This window comes from Phocoena phocoena, chromosome 16 (assembly GCF_963924675.1).
Source record: "Phocoena phocoena chromosome 16, mPhoPho1.1, whole genome shotgun sequence".
In the NCBI taxonomy this organism is placed as follows: domain Eukaryota; kingdom Metazoa; phylum Chordata; class Mammalia; order Artiodactyla; family Phocoenidae; genus Phocoena; species Phocoena phocoena.
Window position 1 is genome coordinate 979,175 of NC_089234.1, and position 20,847 is coordinate 1,000,021.

Here is a 20,847-nt window from a genome sequence, read left to right on the forward strand (position 1 = left end):
GTCAAATCGCGCCTCGGACCACACCCCCCACCCCCATACGCTGTACAAGGTACCCGGGCGGCCTGAGGCGCGGACCATCGCCAAGGGCTTCCGCTCGGGAACCGTGCCGGGCGGACTACACTGAGGGCCGGACTGGAGACCCAACCAAGGGTACCCCGAGAGCGCAGGCGCGTGTGCCCAGCGTCGCCGTGACCCCGGGCGCGCCCGTGCGTGCGTGTGCGCGCGCGCTCGCTGTCAGGCTCTGGGCCGGCCGACCGGAGAGGGGCTCGCGCACCGGGCCCGACCCCGCCCCGCCACCTCCGTCCCTCCCTCGGCGATGCAGCCGCATGGGGGTATCGGCGCCGGACCCGGGACCGCGGGGCTGCGCGTCCTGACACCGACCCGGCCTCGGCCCCCGCACAGCCGTTTCCCGCCACCCCATCCCGGGTCCCGTGCGTGGTCTCGCCAAGGGCAGAGCCGCAGGATGAGGTTTAAGGCTTCCCCGGGTCGGGCGGCAGCAGTCCGCAAGCCACCTTTGTTCACAAAGGCCAAAGGGGCCCCTTCCTTCTCTCCTGTCTCTGCCGCCGCGTCGTCGTGCTTTGCATCTGCCCCTACTGAGGCGGGCGGCGGGTACCCGTAGCCGCTCGCCGCACCCCGCTCCGGCCCCGCCCCGTCTCCGCCCCCTGCGCTCTCTCCGCCCCGACTCCTTCCCGCCGGCCCCGCCCCGGCCCCGCCCCCGCGCGCTAGCATTCGGCGGAGCCGCCCGGGCGGCCGGGACCCGCGAACGCCGAGCCTGGGGCGCAAGGCGAGCACTGCCAGTCGCTCCAGCTCCTGCTCCTCGCCCGGCGGGCGGGCCATGTCCCGGACTCTGGCCGCGGCGCGCACTCCGGTCCGGCCATGAGGAGCGGCGCCGAGCGCAGGGGCAGCAGCGCCGCGGCGCCCCCCGGCTCGCCGCCCACCGGCCGCGCGCGCCCCGCCGGCCCCGACGCGCCCCCCGCCCCGCCGCCGCCCGCCGCCGGCCAGCCCCGGGCCAGGGACACGGGCGATGCCCGCGCGCAGCCGCGCCCCCTGTTTCCGTGGAGCAAGTGGAAGAAGAGGATGGGCTCGTCCATGTCGGCGGCCACAGCGCGGAGGCCGGTGTTTGACGACAAGGAGGACGGTGAGAACGGCCGCGGCGGAGACTCCGGGCCGCTCGCGGGGACAGCGTTGGGACTCGCGCCGTCTGGGGACTCCGCACGCTCTCGCAGCGGGGCCGCGGCGGGAGGATTTCTGCGGGTCGGGGCACCAAGGCCTCCCGGTGGGAAGGCGTCAGGGGCGTCTCGGTTTCCGAGGAAACTCGCGAACGGTGCTTGCGATGCCCACGCGCGTCTTCCGTGTCCAGTGGCGGCGCGACGGGCGGAGTAGGCCGGCCGTCCCTGCGGGGTGAGGGTCTGCGGTCGGTAGGCGCGAAGGCCCCCGCAGTAGCGAGGGCGCTGTGTTTGCATTTTCCTTTTCTGCGAGGTGTGAGCGCTCCGTTGTTACTCTGCACGTGAGGTGTGCCGAGTTTGCGAAGGGAGATGCCTGCCCCACAGGTGGCGCGGGGGCCCGGCCCTCGGAGCTCTCAGTGTAGGTGACGGCGCCGCGTGGCTGCCGGCGTGCCCACCTTTGCACTCAGATGTGCGGTGGAGGTTTGCCTTTGTGCAAAGACCTGCCCTTTTGGGAACTAGTTTGCCCTCAGGTCCCCCTGCAGGTAAAGCTAGTGACCCGGAGGTGGGCGCTGGTGGAAAGCAGGAAAGACCTGGAGGCACGCCTCCTGGAGCCCTGCCTGACAACGGCCCTTTCACTTAGCACCCTCGGGAAAGGTGGCTGTGCAGTGTCCGCCCCTGGGGCACTGTGATACTTTCACAGGCAAACATACAGCTCTTCTCTGCAGATGTCATGCAGATAAGTTAAATGCTACAAGATGACACATTTGATGTTTTTTTGACATTTTCTTAAAATAGTCGAAATATGCATTTTTCGTTTGTAGGCAGCCTGCAGAAGTAGGATGGATCTTTTATAATTTTAGAGCACAGCTCAGCGAAAGAGCCCAAGCTATTTATTTCTGATACATAATTTAAGCATTATAGGAAATTACAATAATACGACCTCAGGCCAGTGTTGGAGAATGTGCAGGCCGTGTGGGCAGTCCTCACAGACAGCGATGCAGAGCCTGTTGCTCAGGGGGGCCTGGGCTCTGATGAGCCTGGCCCCGGTCATCGGGGAGGGGCATGGTGCCTGGACTTGCTGGAGGGGCATCCAGGACCAGCCACGCCCACTCAGTGTGTTCTGGGGAGACCTGTCTTCGCGTTCTGAACTTTGGAACACAGCTCACTGCTGGGAGTGCTTCCTATGTTATATGTTTTTGTTTTTAGAGTAAATATTCAAAGTGAAGAAAGCCCAGAGTGAATTAGGAACTAATCAGGAAGGAGATTTGCATCTAGCTTCTGGCTGCACGATGAGAAAACGTCTGAGAAATACATCAGATGTCTGATTTCAGTACTTGCTGGTGTCAGCTGAGAGCTGGCCACTCTTTCATGTCTTAGCATTATGCTCCCCAAGGCAGGTGGTGTAGAAAGAGAGAAATTGAGGTAGCACAGTGGCTGCCTTCAGCTTTGAAAGGTAGAATTTTTCTACCTGTTCACCATGTGTTATGTCTCAGGATCCAGGGATCGTTAAGGAGGAACCAAGAGCACGGAATCCAGCTGTGCTGCGTGCGATCGGATTTGAGAATTATTTAACACGACCCCCTTCTCCCCACCCCTGTCCCCGTCTGCCTGAAGCAGGACGGCAGAGGTGCCAGCTCTTCTGGTCTTGCGAAGGTGGGTTGTTGGCTTCGGCTACAGGTGCTCGCTCTTTAGCACATGTGCCCATCAATCACCTGCTCATCCCTGGGCATGGTGGCCACATCTCCAAACTGAGCACAGCACGAGACTTGCCTGGGCTTTGTTTGGTAAGATTAAGATGCCAAGCCTGGCCCTGGTCCAGTGGCCGTGGATGTGATCCAGGTGGGCGGCCGCTTTGCTCCACCTTTGTTCCGTGTTTTCACGTTGTCGTCGGGGCGCGTACGACTTGGGAATCACAGTAGGTGTTTGCAGAGAGAGTGTCGTACAGCTCTTGGCCTGAAGCCTGTGGGTTTATTTAGGCAGAAGGAGTGGGGTTTGGAAAGGCGGAAGGCCAGTCTTTCAAGAGGAGAAAGGCTGCACCCCACCTTTCTTTCAGGGTGTGAAGACGTCCCCCCAGACAGGGAGGGTCCCACACTTCTTCGGCCCCGTGCAGGGTGAGCCGAAAGAGGTGACAGAGCTGTGCTGAGGACGTGCATTTACTGGGAACTGCATGGTTGCCATGGCAACGTGAGACCTTCTGATGAATTTTTTAGATTAAAATACCCAATTAATATATCAGATTTGGTATGCAGAGAAAAGGAAAAGAGAAAACAAGAGCGCAGTTTAACAGAGTGCCAGGTAGATTCCAACTACAAAGCGGAGTTACGACACGTGGGATCTTAAATGTCCCCCTTCCCTGTTAACCCTGAGGTGTCTGAGCCACTGTCCTCATTTGGCAGGTGTTGGGTGCTTGTTCAGAATTCTCTGGGCTTCCTCCTCACACCGGAACCAAGGGTCCCCTTTCCTCTTCCCGAAACCCCATGCCTCCTCCCGTGCGACCCCTCTTGGGCTTCAGGAGCAGTTGATTTAGGGGTTGACCTTGCTCGGGACCTGCCCCAGTGCTGTGGGGTGCTGGGCAGGCCCCTTCATTCCTCTCGTCTGGGTGTCCCCACGAGGGTGCTGAGTGGGGTTCCATCACTTTCTGCTGAGTGGTAACTGGGGGGGCACCCGCCGTTCTCAGCAGTCTGGCTAGTCTCAAACCTAACATGGTATTAGCTTGCTAGTGGGGGGCAACTAATCACCGAGAAGGTTTGCCTTTGCCCAGAGAACTGGAAATAAGGGGGCCCTCGAGGGCTGAAACGCCTGGCCTGGGTGTGTTGGGTAGGGTGGGCAGTAAGGCGGGACACGGGGCTACCAGAGTCTTATAACCTTTTCCAAAATTTATAAAACCTTAGTTTTTTTAATTGAGAAGCATTAAAGTGTATAAATTTGTAAAAGAGTTTAAGACTTTGCTAAAATTATTCTATATAGGAAAACCAAGACATCAGTAATTTCAGCACTGAGACCTATTAGCGTACCTCTGCCCCAGCCTTTTTCTAGGAATGTACTCACACATCAGCCCCATAGAAACACTCTTTATGTCTTTGATACAGAAATGGGACCATGCTCCAAGTACGGTTTTGTCTCAACCTGTGTTTTTTACTTAGCAATGTGTCGTGACCGTCTTATAGATCCACAGCATCCTTTGTTGGCTAAATTTACAATAGTGGTTCTCAACCCTGTGAACTAGACTCAAAGGATGCTCTCAAAAACTGTGGATGCCTCCTCCGGAAATTCAGATTGAATTTGTTGGGGTGGAGTCGGGGGGCGCTGGGGTTCAGGCACCAGGACATAGACAGTTTACCAGTGAGCATCCTTGTACGTTCATCCTTGGACACTTGACATTGTTTCCTTAGGATAACTTCCTAGGAATGACATCGACGAGTCAGAGGACTGTGCACGCAGTGTGGCTTGGTGCCGCTGGCCGGCTCCCTTGGAGATGGGCAGTCCCGGCACAAGACATGGCTGTCCTGGACGGTTGTTACGTGGCGGTGGCCAAAAGGATGGGGCTGCTGCAGGTGTGGGGTACCCAGACAAAGGAGGAGGTGGGGAGGCCAGTAGCAGACGAGGAAACATGACTCAATGTAGTGAAGGGCAGGAGGGGCCAGAGGAGAGAGGAAGAGGGGGGCCTGTGTCCGGTGCGGCTGGCCGGGAGGGAGATCCCGTTTGCCTGCTCTCGGAGCGCACGCAAGTCCTCTTTCTCCGACCCTCACCGCCTCTGGGTGTTAGTGATGTCCGTTTTTTGACCGTCTGAAAGGTCAAAGGATTGTGTTAGTGCTCCGAGTCTCTGATTACCAGTGAGGTTGGTAACGCTTTTCTTTGCATGTTTGGGGCGTTTGTGCTCTTCCTTCCTGAACTGCCAACTCCTGCCCCTGACCTGTGCTTCCCGTTCGGATGTTTGCTGCCCGGTTTCTCTTCACGGTTCCCGGTATACAGCGGCGTGCCCCGGAGCAGTCATTTGTCTTTCTACGTTGCTAGTTTTCCGTGTGGATGCGCTTAGATTTTGTGTGATCAGATTCATCAAGGTCTTCCTTTCTGCCAGTTTCCGGCCTTGGTGCCCTGTTAACACCAAGCACAAGTGATGCTCACCCAGTTTCTAATCCTGCACCTGCACTTCTAGGACTTCTGTGCTTTCACTTTTCATGTTGCAAATTTTGGTCGGTTTGGACTCACGCTGGCCACAGTGAGAACGGTTTCCTCCCATGGGTCCTGCTCTTGCTTAGGCTGGGCACATTCACTGCCTGTTTCTGTCGAATTGTGAACGAGATCTTTGCAACCATCACGTTCCACCCTGGTTAGTGCTGGTAGGAAGGAAAGCTTAACTTTGAAAAGTATCCGGCCCGTGTGTGGCTGCTCTGCTAAGGTTCCCGTTAGTCCTCATGGCTTTTGAGTTGATTTTCCCAGGCTTCCTGGGTGGTCGGTCGTGTCACCTGCCAGCAGTGACTCGGTGACCTTACGGAGCTTATGCCCACTCTTCCCCGTCGTGTGCCCAGGGCTCACGGGCAGCGGAGAGTGGTGCTGAGTGCACAGGGGGCTGACCCGATCGTGCTGATGGGGCCATGGTTCCAAAGTGATAGTCTAGCCCTGTTTACTGAGTCTTTGACCGGTGGTACGTGGACCTGAGTTTTAATAGGTGTCTCTTCCCTTCCCTCCTGACCCTGGGAAGAGGGGGTGGCTGGCGATGGGGGTGGCAGCTCTCTGTGTGGCCCAGGCTCGGGCTGATGGCAGTTCACACCCCGTCCCCTGCAACGCGGGGGCCTTGGTGGTCAGCGGCCTCGTGGCTGCAGACCCTGGGTTCCTTTACCAGCTGGCAGCAACGGTGCAGAGGCCCCCGGTGCAGGGGTGGGCATTTGGGTTCAAGGTGGGGAGGAGGTGTGTGGTCCCGGCTGGCCTTGCACCCCTGCTCCTGGATTCCCTGGGTTCCCACATGCAGTGCCAGGTGTCCCGGCGGGGCCGTTGGGTGGCGCTGAGTTTGCTGTGTTCCTGTGGCTGACGAGGCTGGTCTGGGATGGACTTGGGACCCACTGTCGTACTTTTTTATGTAACAAATGTCAGCTCTGCACGTCTATCCATCTGGCTGTGTGTTTTAAAATGCTAAAAATAAGTTGATTTTCTTTTAAAAATTTAACCACCCATCCTTCCAGTTGAGAAGTAATGCGAGGATGCATTGGAGGTAAGTTTTGTTCAGGGCTTCTCTTTGAGGATGGAGCCTCCCAAGGCCCCAAGATGGTCTGAGGGAGGCAAAGCCACGGACAAGCATTTATTCGGAACAGGGTCAGGGCAGCTCACAGTAGCTCCTAAACTGTCAGGGTCCCCTGGGGACCTTGTGACAATGCGGATTCTGATTCAGCGGGTCTCAGGTGGGGCCTCAGGGTCTGTGTTCCCATCTGGCCCCAGACGGTGCCAGCGTGCTGGACGCGGAGAGGACACACTCTGGGTGGGAGGGCTTAGCGAGGACCCAGCAGGTGGGCAGTGGAGTGGGTGTGGTCCCCAAGGCACTGGCCCAACGCATAGGGAGCAGCAGGGGCCGCCTGCTCTGGTGCTCCGCTGGGCCATGGCAATGGTGTTGGCAGTGGGTGGGAGTTTCCAAAGCTACTGCTCCTTCGTCTGGAGATGGGCTGGCTCTTCCTGCAGAGGGATCTCATTTAGCTCTGTTCTTACTTCTGTGTTGTTCTTCTTCTCTGGGTAGCCCGCTACACACGTACCCAAAACATCAGTAGCATTTTGTATCCTGCATTTTCAGGTGACGCTACAGCCTGAACTTCCTCCTTTGCAATGACTAGATTCTCACCCAGGTGTGGCAGAGGACGCGCTACCAGAGGCAGGTGGCCCCGGGCTGTGTAACGCCCCCCTTCTGTATCAGTAGCATGTAGATGTAGAACTTTATGTTTCTTCCTACCTGCCTCACTCTGCTATCGCTGTGTAACTCTAGGTAGAAATAAGGCTTTGGTAAGCAGTGTTTCTGCGGGCTGGTGAGGGTCCGGTGAGTGCTGAGCCTTGCTGTCCCGCAAGCTGTGTGCACGCCCCCTGCAGCCCTGCTCCTGTCCCCCGGGTCGGGGCGACACGTCGTCCTCCACGATGGCTCCTCTGGGGCCGCCTTCCCGCCTGGGGGGTGGAGACACGCTGATCAGCGGCCTGCAGAACACGCTGGGCCCGCGTCTCTTCCCCAAACACTGGGCGGGCCCAGGGTGCTGTAATGATTTTAATGCTCATAATTGGAGAAGCTACAATTAATAAAATTGTTGTTATTTTTAAAAACTGGGAAGCCTGCTTCATCAAAAACTGTTTTGCCCGTTGACCTGAAATCTATTATCTAAAAACCAAGGCAGCTGACCGAGATCAGTGTGGCTCCGTCCAGCCCCAGCTGGGTCATTTGTCCCCACCCTCCGCATCCGCAGGTGTGACACAGGAGCCTGCGGTGGCCTCCAGCATGCGGCCCGAGCAGGCGTGGCCGCAGTCTGCGCTGTGCAGACCCGGCTTGGTTTTCTTTAAGTCGCGAAGCCAAGGAGATGATGTGGGTGAGAGTCAGTGTCGCCCCCAATTTATTAAAAATAGGAGCTGAGCACATTCAGATTCCTGGTGTTTACACGCTGACCAGGGAGGTCTCTGCTCTCACATCACGGCTTTTCCTTCACACGCACCAGGCGGGGCTTGTCACCGAAGCCAGAGACGAGCAGCTTTGCGCTTGTGTGTCTGTGAGTCTGTTAGGCCTGGCAGGACGCTCAGCCTTCTCGGGCACCAGGCACACCCCCCACCCCGCCCCGAGCAGGGTCCGAGGTGCTCAGTGCTGTCTTCCCGGGCCCTGCGTCGGACTCGGGCCCGTTTCCAGAACACCCGGCCCCTGGGAGCCAGGAGCGGGGTCTTGGTCCCGGTAGCTCAAACCGGGCACTGTTTTATTATTTATTGCTGGTAATAAAAACCCCCCAAACTTAGTGACTTAGCAATGACCATTTTTATCATTTCTCAAGATTCTGTGACCTGGGACTCTAGACAGGGCCCAGTGGGGATGGGTCCCCTGCTCCGCACGCCACCTGCGGAGCCAGAGCGTGCTTGGTGGCTTCCCGTTCACGGTGCCTCGCGATGGCTCAGAGGCCTCAGGCTGGTGGAAGCCTCTGCGGGAGTCGTGTCCCTGGTGGGGGGAGGGGTGTCCTTAGCGAGGTGTCCCTGGGGTCTCAGTTCCCGCTGGTGGCTGCGTATCAGTTATCTATGACCGCTTAGCACATTGCCCCAGAACGTAGCGGCTTAAAGCGACACACATCACGTCCTTGTTTTGGGAGTTGGTAATTCTCGGGGGCGGCTCAGATCCCGGCCCCGTGCTGCACTATAGGAGCCCCTGTGGCTGTCCTGGGGTCATGTTTGTTTGCATTGTCCCCAATTCTTTCCTTTTTTCTTTTTCTCCGTGTCAGGGTCCTCTTGTGTTTCTGAAATCATATTTTAGCTCCTCAGGCAGAAAGGATAATTTGCAAAGTTAGCACAGGACTGAGAGAGGAGAAAAGGAGGAAGGTAAGACAGAAAGGAGGGAAGATGCAGAGAAAAGGGGGGGTAAAAAAATCACGCACTGAAGAAAGGGTCGGGCCCCAGCGTCCGTGTGCTTGTGCATGGGCTGGCGTGGCCCTGCCCGGTGGCAGATCTGCCTGGTGCTGCGGGCAGTGGCAGCTGAGATGGAGCAGCGGGTGGGCAGCGGTGGGGTGGGTGGCTGCCGCCCGGACATCTGGGGACGAAGCGGAGAGGGAGGCCCGGGCTCTGTGCCCCATGGAACTAGAGTCGGACGGTGGATCCTCAGCAGTGTGGATCCCGAGGCTCACTTCCAGAGCCCACAGCACTTGGAATGTGCCGAAAGCAAGGGGCTTAGCCGACAAAGAGTCCCCGGAGCTGGGCCTGGAGCAGACCCTGTGCTGGTGCCGGGGGTGTGAACCATTAGAGCAGGAAGTGGTGGGAGGGACTGAGAATTTGGGGTCAACTCCTGCTGTCCCAGGCTGCCCCCCAACGACCTCAGCCCCCCCCCCTCACCCCCCGCTGCCCTGGGCTCCTCTCCAGGGTCACTGACCTTACGGGAATCAGCGGGCGGGAGCCTGCGGCTCCTGCCTCCTCACAGTGGCCGTGCACCCGTGGGTGTCCTCCTGTCCGGTGACCAGGCATCATTATTAATAGTGCCTCCTTTTGCTCTTAGACATGTCCCAGTTTGGATGATAGATTATATGGCTGCCCATCTAGCTGCCAGACACTGTTGCCAGATGATCCTTTTTTCCTTTATAACTTTTTATTATATAACGGAAAGTGACAAGAAAAATATTAAGACTTTCAGTGTCTTATGTAATCTCACCACTATTGTAACAACCATTTGCACTTTTTCATATCGCCTTCCAATCTATACTTGAATACATACAAAATATATATTACTTTTAGCAAACTTTTTAAAAGTAAACTTTGTTTAGAACATTTAGCTTTACAGAAAAGTTGTGAAGGTGGTAACAGAGGGTTCTTGTATATCCCACGCTGGTTTCCCCTAACGCTAATATCGTACCTTTGTCATAACTATTGTATGTATTGTACATACACGTATTGTACATAATATCGTATGCTTGTCATAACTATTGTATGTATTGTACATACATGTATTGTACATAATATCGTACCTTTGTCATAACTAGGGAACCAGTGGTGAGACATGGTTGTACTAGTCAGGGTTCTCTAGACAAACAGACCAATAGAATAATAGCGTGTGTGTGTGTGTGTGTGTGTGTGTGTGTGCGCGTGCGCGCGTGTGTGCATGTGTGTGTGTGTACACACATATGCTTACATACAGGTATTTAAGGAGGTTTATTAAGAGGAATTGGCTCAGGCAGCTATGGAGCCAAGAAGTCCCACACTTCCTTACTTTCTGGGACTAGAAGATGCTCTAGGCTTATCATGTTTATTCCCTGACCCAACCCTAGAATCAGCCAGTTCTCCAGGGAGCCCTGGTCCTTCTATTGGGGAAGGTGTTAGAAACCAAGATCTGGGTGCCAGGTGTGCTCACCATTACTGGGAGATAATGATCTTTTAAAGCACAGAGCTATCTATGTAAAATAGACAGCTAGCGGGAAGCGGCCGCATAGCACAGGGAGATCAGCTCGGTGCTTTGTGACCACCTAGAGGGGTGGGATAGGGTGGGAGGGAGGGAGACGCAAGAGGGAAGAGATATGGGAACATATGTATATGTATAGCTCATTCACTTTGTTATACAGCAGAAACTGACACACCATTGTAAAGCAATTATACTCCAATAAAGATGTTAAAAAAAAAATCAAGCACAGAGCTGACCACACTGCTCCCTGGCGTAAGGCTCTGGGGTCCCGTCACTGCATTTGTTTAACTGGATGTACCTACTGTGTACCTGCTCTGTACACTGCAGGCGGGAGGGAGTGTGAATTGATACAACCACTTGGGAAACTGCGTGGCGCACCATTTCTGAGGGAGAGCACAGCCCTGACGTCCGGGAGCTCGCCTGGACCTCGCCGCTGGCCCTGGCATTCTGCTGCATGGGAACGATTTCACAGAGCGCCCGCGACAGACCCTCTGACCGTGGTGGGTCAAGACAAGCACAAGACCGCTCCACAAACCTTTCGGAGCACAGACAAAAACGTGACCATTGTCCAGGCCCACGTGACCAGACTTCCTGGGTCCTGGCTGCTGCTTTGCCAGTTGCAGTTCTTGCTTCACTCCTTCTCAGCCTCTGTAGTGGGCTTAAGATGCCCAATCGTGAAGTCACGCAGCCTCCAGACAGTGTGGGGCCGTGCTGCTTGAACCCTCCTGAAGGTTACTGACGTGAGCGCCAACCCTGACTCTCACGGAGATGCCCCTGTTCTCCCTGTTGCAAGGACGGTACATGGGTGTGTGCAGCCTTATGCGGTCTCTGGTGGTCTTTGGCTGGGGACATGGACACCTGCAGCCCAGGATTGCATTCCTAGGTGGGACCCATCCAAACGTGTACATCCGTGCACCCAAAGACGCACGCACGGGAGTCCGCACAGCACGACCTGTGGTAGCCAGAAGCTGGAACCGGACCAAGCGTCCACCAACGTTACTCGGATGAGCGAGTCCTCGGGTCTTCGTTCTGTGCATCCTCTGTACCGTGAGAATGAAGGCCTCATGGCCGCACCCCACACGGTGCACCTCCTAACCTGCTGCCGAGGGAGCGGGGGTCCCCGCTGCTGACTCCATGCTGACAAGCACAGAAGCCGGGGTGCTGGCCTGTGCCACAAGATGTCAAGCCCATGTCCCCCTGGGGGGGCACCAGCGTGCCCCGTTGTTTGAGCTGAACGCTTGTCAGATGTGCACGTTTTCTGTATGTTTGTTATAATCTAATCAAAAGTTTACAAGAATATTTAAAAAACCCCACTGGTGTCCAGCCTCCCACCCGGCAATTCTAGGGCTGGGGAAGAGCTGTCCAAGGTACCGGCTCTGCGCGGAGGAGAGAAGCCTGCAGGTCAGGCTCCTGGGACTCCAGGGCTGAGCTTGAGCTGTGCACTGTGCCGAGTGCACGTTTCACAACTGTTGACTCGTCACATCACAGGCCCCCGAGCGTGGACAGGAGTGAACCATGTGTTTTGGTGTCCCCAGGGTAGAGACGAACGCCAGGTGTGCAGAAGACATTCGATGTGGGGCTGGGGAGAGAACAAACGCCTGCTTCATGCTTCCCGTGTTGAGAAGCTTCGCTTGATGCCGTGGCCTCATTCCTTTGCTCCCCATTTTCAGCAAGACTCTTTGACAGCACTTTGTTCTCTCAGGTGCCAGACCTGCCCTCCGATGCTCCCCTGAGCCTACAGGAGCCAGGATTTGTCCCCACGGCCTCACAGCCCTAGTGAGGGCTCCCTGCATGGGGCGAAGTCTGACGCCCAGTTCTCACCTCCCTTGTCCTGGACCCATGGCAGAGCTTGACCCTCTGGGCCCCTCCCAGCCTCCCTCTCTTCCCGCAGCTTCCAGGACGCCCGCTGCCCTGCTGTTCCTCCTCGGCCCCTCTTAGGACCCTTCTCCCCTCCCCGCCATGGTGACACTGGAGCACCTGGGGCTCCTGCCGCTCCCGCCTTTTCTGCTGTGCTCGTGCGGACAGTCTCACACTTCCAAATATCATCCATATGCCGGCGACTCCAGGTTTTATCTCCAGCCCGGACCTGCTTCACATGTTCCAGACTGTTCTGTCCAGTCTCTGGCTCGTATATCACAGATATCTCCTGAACGCATTCACACCTGCACCCCTGAAGTCTCCTGGCTCGCTGACCTCATCCTTCCAAATGCCCGTAGACCCATCCGGGAGCCCTCTTCCACGTGGCAGCCCCTCCCCGCCCTTCATGTCACCTTGGCTCTACCTTCCAAAGCATGGGCTGCCTGTGTCCCTCCGTCCCATAGGCAACGGGCACCCCATGCCCCCCCCACCTGCACCCAGCACGCTGGTCCCTGCTCCTCCACCTGCACCCAGCACCCTGGTCCCCGCCCCTCCTCCTGCACCCAGCACCCTGGTCCCCGCCCCTCCACCTGCACCCCGCACGCTGGTCCCCGCCCCTCCTCCTGCACCCAGCACCCTGGTCCCCGCCCCTCCTCCTGCACCCAGCACCCTGGTCCCCGCCCCTCCTCCTGCACCCAGCACCCTGGTACCCGCCCCTCCTCTGCACCAAGCACCCTGGTCCCCGCCCCTCCTCCTGCACCCAGCACCCTGGTCCCCGCCCCTCCTCCTGCACCCAGCACCCTGGTACCCGCCCCTCCTCTGCACCAAGCACCCTGGTCCCCGCCCCTCCTCCTGCACCCAGCACCCTGGTCCCCGCCCCTCCTCCTGCACCCAGCACCCTGGTCCCTGCTCCTCCACCTGCACCCAGCACCCTGGTCCCCGCCCCTCCACCTGCACCCCGCACCCTGGTGCCCGCCCCTCCACCTGCACCCAGCACCCTGGTCCCCGCCCCTCCACCTGCACCCAGCACCCTGGTCCCCGCCCCTCCACCTGCACCCCGCACGCTGGTCCCCGCCCCTCCTCCTGCACCCAGCACCCTGGTCCCTGCTCCTCCACCTGCACCCCGCACCCTGGTCCCCGCCCCTCCACCTGCACCCAGCACCCTGGTACCCGCCCCTCCACCTGCACCCCGCACCCTGGTCCCCGCCCCTCCACCTGCACCCAGCACCCTGGTCCCCGCCCCTCCTCCTGCACCCAGCACCCTGGTCCCCGCCCCTCCTCCTGCACCCAGCACCCTGGTACCCGCCCCTCCTCTGCACCAAGCACCCTGGTCCCCGCCCCTCCTCCTGCACCCAGCACCCTGGTCCCCGCCCCTCCTCCTGCACCCAGCACGCTGGTCCCCGCCCCTCCACCTGCACCCAGCACCCTGGTCCCCGCCCCTCCACGTGTGCCTCTGATCTCTGCAGGGCAGTGTATCCCAAGGGCATCCCCTCATTCTCTGCTAGGAGTCCAGCGTGATGCTCTCTACTGGGCGTCCTCCACGCCAATGGCCCACCTAGCACCCAGGGGTGGCTCTCCGTGTGGCATCTGCCCACAGCTCCTGCCCAGAGCATCGCATGGCCCGCTCCCCCCAGAGGCCAGGAGAGCAGCTGGCCCAGTGTTTTGGCAGCAGGGTGGGGCAGTGATTTGGCCAGAGCACGGATCACCATGTCTCCTTCAAACCTTTGCACGTCCTTCTCCCGGGAGGCCCACTTTACAGTTGTGCCTGGGGACCCACCGGGCCCCTGCCAGGCCCCTGTCCTGCTTTGCTTTCTGGGCACTTAACCCTGGCAACTGTGTACTGCATAGCCTGTGACATCTGCGTTCATCTCAGCCCCTGGCCCCAGAGTGAACATCCCACGAGGCGGGGTTTTACCTTCTAGGTTCCTTCCTGTATCTCACGTGACTCGACATCACCTGGGTAGGGCGGGAACCGAGTGAACATGGGGTGAGGGGGGCTATATGCCCATGACGCTCCTGAAGGGCCCACTTCGGGGCAAGCAGTAAGACACCTCAGAGAGAGGCCTTCCAGGGCCCTAACTCACCCCGGACAGTACGACCACTCTGCTGAACTAAGGCCCAGGGCACTGTTCCTTCAACAGCGCTTTCTGTGTCAGGCGGCAAGGGCCCCAGCCTTGGGGGACCAGGCATAGGGCGACCCCACCTCCCTGGGCAGCAGGGGCCTATGTCCCTTTGGACAGTCAGACCTGGGCTTCCGTCCTTGCTGACTCTGTTCCCCCTTCTCTGACGGATGTGCTTTCTGTTCTGGGCTGTCAGGACATTTAGGTCAGGCCCGCTGGTCACAGGAGAAAGAGGCCCAGAAAGCTTGGCTTTAGGACAAGCCAGGGAGCAGCAGCTGCAGGGCCAGGTCAGCTGCCCAGCCCGTTTGAAGGAGGCACAGGTGTGATGGAGGGGTTTCGGCAGCTGCGGGCGCCACTGCCCCAAAAGTCCTTTCCCTGAGTTAGGCTGGAAGCTCTTGCGCGTGGGCTGGTTATGAAACACACGTCTGACTGGAGCCGAGAGTCTGGTCGATGGGATGCCCGCATGTAGGGCCAGGGCGGCCTCCCTCCACAGAGGGTCCTGGGGCTGGCAGTGCCAGGCTGTGCCCGTAGGACCCGCGGACGTCCACAGGCCTGAGAGTGGAGGCTGCCCTGTGCTGCATGGAGCGGAGCTGCTTCCAACCTGGGCAGAGGCAGCATTGCTGGCATTGGGCCCAGTCGCCCCGGGGGGGCAGGGCCATCCCCGTGCGTGGTGGGGGAGGGGGCTGTCAGTAGCTGACTCTGATGCAGGAGCACACCCCGCTCCGTGTTCCTGACAACTCATCATGCCTCCAGGCATTGCCACGTGTCCCCTGGGGGTGACACCGTCCCCAGCAGCGAGAACATGGAGCTTGGCTTTTCTGTGGCTGCAGCTGGGGAGCGCATCGAGGCCGTAGCTGCCGGGCTGGGGCGGGCGGTGTCGCTTCCGAGTGCCTTTGGGAGTCCCTGCCCCTGGCCAGGCTTCTGGGCCCAGAAAGGTGCAGACGGGGCGGAAGAGGCTCCGAGAAGCGTTGGCCTCCGTGGGTGTCAGCAGTAGGCCAGGCCCCAGGTCCCCCCGTGTCCCCTGCACCAGGCGCCACAGCCTGGCCTCGCTTGGCTCATTTTGCCAACTCCAGCGCCTGCTTTGGGGGCTCCAGGGTTGAGAGCTCTAAGGGCACCTGGGCTCTGCCTGGGGTTCTGGCGTTAACCTGGGTGTGCGTGTGTGCACCGGCATGTGTGTGCCTGGGGGGTGCACACCGAGGCCGGGTTCACATGGCGCTGCCCTGGCTGTCCCGCCTTTGTGGACCCCTTGTCCCCGTGAAGGTGCAGGTGCCGTGGTGGCTCTGGCCTTCCCGGGGTGGGGGTGGGCAACCCTCGTGGGCTGCTGCCGCCGGTGTTCTGTTTCCTTGCGTCTTGAAGGAGTGTCTGGAGTCGTCGAGGCCCCGCGAGGTTCCGTCTCGGAAGGACCCCGTGGTCTCCTGCAGGGGACGCCCTGGACGTGGGGCGAGGCCCAGGGTTTGGGTGGGGAGGCAAAACCGGCGACTGACCCCGTGTGGGGCTCTGCCTCCTGCCCCCTTCTCTGCTGGGATGGCGGGGGCGTGGAGACCCACGTACCTCCCACTGGAGCGTCCAGTCTGCAGGGGCTGCAGGTTAGGAATGGCCGTCTCACGCACACAGGCAGGCCTGGAGCCTGCACAGGCTGTGTCTACCAGCTCTGAGGCCGGAGGCTGCGTGCCGAGCTGCAGGGAAGGTCAGAGCCGCAGGTGGCAGCTCGCAGAGCTGTACATCGGGCTGGGAGGCAAGGTTTGTTCAGCGCAGCTTGATTTGGGGCTTATCACTTCCAAGGGCAGGGACTTGTCCTGCCCTCCCTCCCCCGGGGATGACACACGTCTTCTGGCCCCGTGTGTGCAGCCTTGGAGTGAGAGTACTGTGGGCTGAGGGGGCCGAGGGGACAGTGGTCGCCCGGAGCCAGGTGGGGTGGGCCTGGCCTTGGACCTACGGACCTGTGTCCGGTGGAATCTCTAGAAGCCTTTACAAAACGAACTCAAGTTGCTTTTAATTAAAAAAAAAAAAAAAAAAAAAGCAATGCTCCAGAGGATGCAGGTTCACTCATGTGCAGACGTGTTAATTGAAAGGTTCAGAGGTTTGTTAATTACACTTCCATCAGCGGTTCCTTCTCTCCCAAGTGCAGTCACTTTCCATCTTGTCAACGAACAAATGAGGTGCTCCCGCAGGACAGGCATCAAAAGGAGTGAGGTGGGGGCGGTTCTGAGATGGGTTGTGCCTCTGCCCCTGGGCCTCCTGGTGTTGGGGGCCTGGGGTGGGTGGCCCTGGGTGGGTGACCCTGGATGGATGTCCTGGATGGGGTGGTCCTGGTGTGCTGGTCCTGGGTGGGGTGGCCCTGGGTGGGTGGCCCTGGTATGGGACCCAGGCCAGTGCAGAGACACCTTCTCTAGGGGTTTTTCTCCACTTCTGGAAGAGCCACGGTGGCGGGGCTGCCTTGTGTTCACTCTGGACTCCACAGGGCCTGGCACCTAAGAAGCTCTCAGTAAATGCTTGTTGGACTTAACTGGACAGAAAGAGACAACGGAGGAGTCAATGTGGGTGTGCTTAGACCAGCCCCAGCTGGGGGCTTTGTGACCGACGGGTGTCGCCATCTCCTCCAGGGACTGTTATGGAGCGTGCCGGGGGCAGACGCAGCCCAGCCCTGCTCTCCTTTCTGGCTGGGTCCTGGGAGTGCTCATGGGGTCTAGGGTAAAGGCATATGCTGGCCAGAGGGTGGCCAGCTGGTACTGCACAGGCTCTGCAGGATCTGTCCAGCAGGCGTGGCCACGTTGGTTGCTGTGGAGGACTATACAGTTACCCCCAAATTATGCCTCTTATGTTGGCAGATGAGGGGCATTTCCAAACGTGATGAACAAAATAAACAAAGAGAAAGTTTGGTCTTAGGAATATCTGCATTTCCCTGATGACTAAGGCTGTAGATGACTCTTTCACTTGCTGATTGGCCCTTTGTGCAGTTGTTGCGTGAAGTGACTGTTCAAGTCTCTCACCCATTTTGTGTTGTGTGTGTGTCATTAATATCGAGTTGTAAGAGTTCTTTAAACGTTCTGGATTCAAATCCTTGGATGGATGTGTTTTGATTAGTGCTCTGTTTTGATTAGTCATTTCTGTGTCCTGTCTAGGAAATCCTTGTTTACCCTAACGTCAAGTTTGGATCTAGGATAACTTTCAAATTAATTTTTGTGTGGAGTGTGAGGCAGGGGAGTTCCATTTTTCCCTGTGTGGATACCCAGTTATTTCAGCAGCATTCTTTGAAGAGATTTTCTTTCTCTACTGGATTACTTTGGCAACTTTGTCAAAAGTCAGTTGATCTACATATGTAAGTTTATTTCTGGAGTCTCTTTTTATCTTTCCTTATACTGATGACATGCCATCTTTATTATTGTAGCTTTATAGTAAATCTTGAAATGAGGTAGCGTACATCATCCAACCTTGTTCGTTTCCCACATTTATTTTGGCAATTCTAGATCCTTTGTATTTTCTTACAAATTTTGAGTCAGCTTGCCAATTTCTACAAAAATGTCTGCAGATATTTTGATTGGGATTGTATTAAATCTACAAATCAATTTTAGGGAGGATGGACATTTTAGCGATACTGAGTCTTCAATCCATGAACATGGTATGTCTCTCCATTTATGTAGGTCTGCTTTAGTTTCTCTCAGCAATGGGCTGCAATTTTCAGTAAACAGGTCTTGTACATCTTTTATTAAATGTATCGCCCAGTATTTTATGTTTATTTGATGTTGTTATAAGTGGCATTATTTTTATAGTTTTGTTCTTAGATTTTTTCATTGCTGGTACATAGAAATAGAGTTAATTTTTAAAATCAGTTTTATTGAAGTGTAATTAACATAAAACAAAATGAATCAATTGTAAGGATGTGATTCAGTGAGTTTTGACAGATGTATATAGTCGTATAACCACCACTGCAGTCAAGTGTGGAGTCTCTCTGCCACCCCAGGAAGTTTCCCTGTATCCCTTGACAGCCAGTCTGGTCATGTGCTGGGAGGTGGGAACCAGTGCTGCATTTCGTATCACTCCCTTTCAGTTCTTAATGGTGATTCTGGAAAAGGAGACGTTTTTAATTTTGGTGAAGTCCAGTTTTTCATCAGTTTCTTCCTTTATGGTTTGTTCCTTTTGTGCCCTTTCTAGGAAATATTTACCTAACTCATGGTCATAAAGATTCTTTTCCCTTTGTTCTAGAACTTTTATGGGTTTGTTTTAGCTGTTAATTTTGTTTATGCTCCATTTCAAGTTGATTTTTGTATTGATAAGAAGTAAGGGCCAAGGTTCTGTCTCTTCTTTCCTCCTCCCATTCCTCCCTCCCTCCCTCCCTCTTCCTCCCTATTTCCTCTCATTTCCCTCTTTCCCCTCTTCCTCTCCCTCCTGCTTTGCAATATGACGTCTGTTTGGTCTAGAACCGCTTGTTGAAGTGACCATCCTTTCCCCCATTGAAGTTCCTTGGCATCTTTCTTGAGAGTCAGTTGAACTTATAATCGTGGGCCTATTTCTGGACTCTATTCTGTTCCATTGATCTCTTTCTCTGTCTTTACACCAATACCACACTGTATTGATTATTGTAGCTTTAAAATAGGTCTTGAAAGCTGATATGTTTGCCCTCCAACTTAGTTCTTTTTCCAAATTGTTTTGACTATTCTAGATTCTTTGCCTTTCTACGTATATTTTAGAATCATTTTGTCAGTTCCTAAAATAAGCTGGCTGAGATATTGATTGGGATTGCATGAAACTGTTGGTCAGTTACAGAGGAATGGACCTTTTAACATTTTGAGTTTTCCAGGCCATGAACATGGCACGCCATGCATTTATCCTGGTCTTTGATTTCTGTCAGCATGGCTTCGTAGTTTTCAGTGTGCAGGGACTGCACGTATTTGGTTTAACTTATCCCTACATATTTTATGTTTAAAAAATAAATTGCTGCACATTGACTCTCCTAAAGCCCTGCTGAACACGCCTATTCTAGTGTCTTATTTTTAGATTTCCGGGGTTTTCTATGTCACTTGTGAATAAAAGACAGATGTATTTCTTCCTTTTTACAACTTTATGCCTTTTCATCCTGTCCAGACATCCAACACAAGGTTGAAGAGAGGTGGTGGGAGCAGATATCCTTGCCTTTTTCCTGATCTTAGGGAGAAAGTGTTCAATATTTCACAATTAAGTATGATGTCAGGGACTTCCCTGTTGGCGCAGTGGTTAAGAATCCGCCTGCCGATGCAGGGGACACGGGTTCGAGCCCTGGTCCGGGAAGATCCCACATGCCGCGGAGCAACTGGGCCCGTGCGCCACAACTACTGAGCCTGCACTCTAGAGGCCGTGAGCCACAACTACTGAGCCCGCGCGCCACAACTACTGAGCCTGCGCTGTAGAGCCTGTGTGCCGCAGCTACTGAAACCTGCGCACCTAGAGCCCGTGCTCCACAACAAGAGACGCCACCGCAATGAGAAGCCCGCGCACCGCAACGAAGAGTGGCCCCCGCTCGCTGCAACTAGAGAAAGCCCACACGCAGCAACGAAGACCCCAAAATAAAATAAATAAAGTATGATGTCAGCTGAGCTTTTTCAGAGATTCCCTTATCAGATTGAGGAAGCGTCCTTCTCTTCGTAGTGTGCTGAGTTTTTTGTTTTTAAGTCATTAATGGTTGTTGAATCTTGCCAAATGCTTTTTCTGTATCTGTGGAGATAACCTCCTTTATTCTGCCAATGTGTTAAACTGCACTGGTTGACTTTGGAACAGTATTCCAATCTCACATTGTTAGGTCATGTTTAGATATTGCTGAATTCCATTTGCTAATATTTCATGATTTTTACATTTATACTCACTAGGGATATTGGTCTAGATTTTCTTTTCTTGTGATGTCCTTGTCTGGTTTTAGTATCAGGTTTATGCCAGCCTCATAAAAGGGGTTGGAGGTGTTCCCTCCTCCTCTGTTTCCTGAAAAAGTTTGTGTGAGGTTGGTGTTATTTCTCTGTTAAATGTTTGCTAAATGTCACCAGTGAAGCCATTTGAGCCTGGAATTTTCTTTGTGGGAAGGTTTTAATGACGAATTCGATTTCTTTGATAGATATGGGGTAATCAGAGTTTCCATGTCTTCTTGTGTTGGTTTTGGTAATTTGTGTCTTTCAAGAAATGGAACTTACCCCATTCATCCAAGTTGCTGTGTTTGTTGGCATAAAGGGGTTATTTTTCTTTCAGTGTCTGTAGTGATGCCTCCGTTTTACTCCTGATGTCAGTGTTTCATGTTTTCTCTCCTTTTCTGTCTGTCAGTGACAAAGAGGGATGATGAAATCTCCAGCTCTGTTGGTGAGTTTGTTTCCTCCTTTTGTTCTGTTGGTTTTGCTTCAGACATTGGGTCTGATTTTGGCTGCATACGCATTTGCTACTGCCGTGTCCTTTGGGTGACTTGAACCTTTTATCCCTAAGAAATGTCTGATAACGTTCCTTGGCTTAAAGTCTCCTTTGATGTTAATGTGGCTTCCTGGTTCTTTAGTTGGTGCTTGTGTGAGCAACCATTTTCCACCCTTAACCTCTCACCTCTGTACATTTAAGTGGGAAGTGGTATCTTTATAAATAGCACATGGTTGAC

The 20,847-nt window shown here is 55.5% G+C and overlaps 1 protein-coding gene across 1 annotated transcript in view; it reads left to right on the forward strand.

Annotated features, from left to right (window-relative positions):
* Positions 1-876: 876 nt before the first annotated feature.
* STK32C (serine/threonine kinase 32C) overlaps positions 877-20,847 on the forward strand; it is an 81,442-nt gene continuing 61,471 nt past the window's right edge. Inside the window, exon 1 of the mRNA XM_065894129.1 lies at positions 877-1,138. Within this exon, the coding sequence (XP_065750201.1) occupies positions 877-1,138 (262 nt within the window). The remainder of the gene's footprint in view (positions 1,139-20,847) is intronic.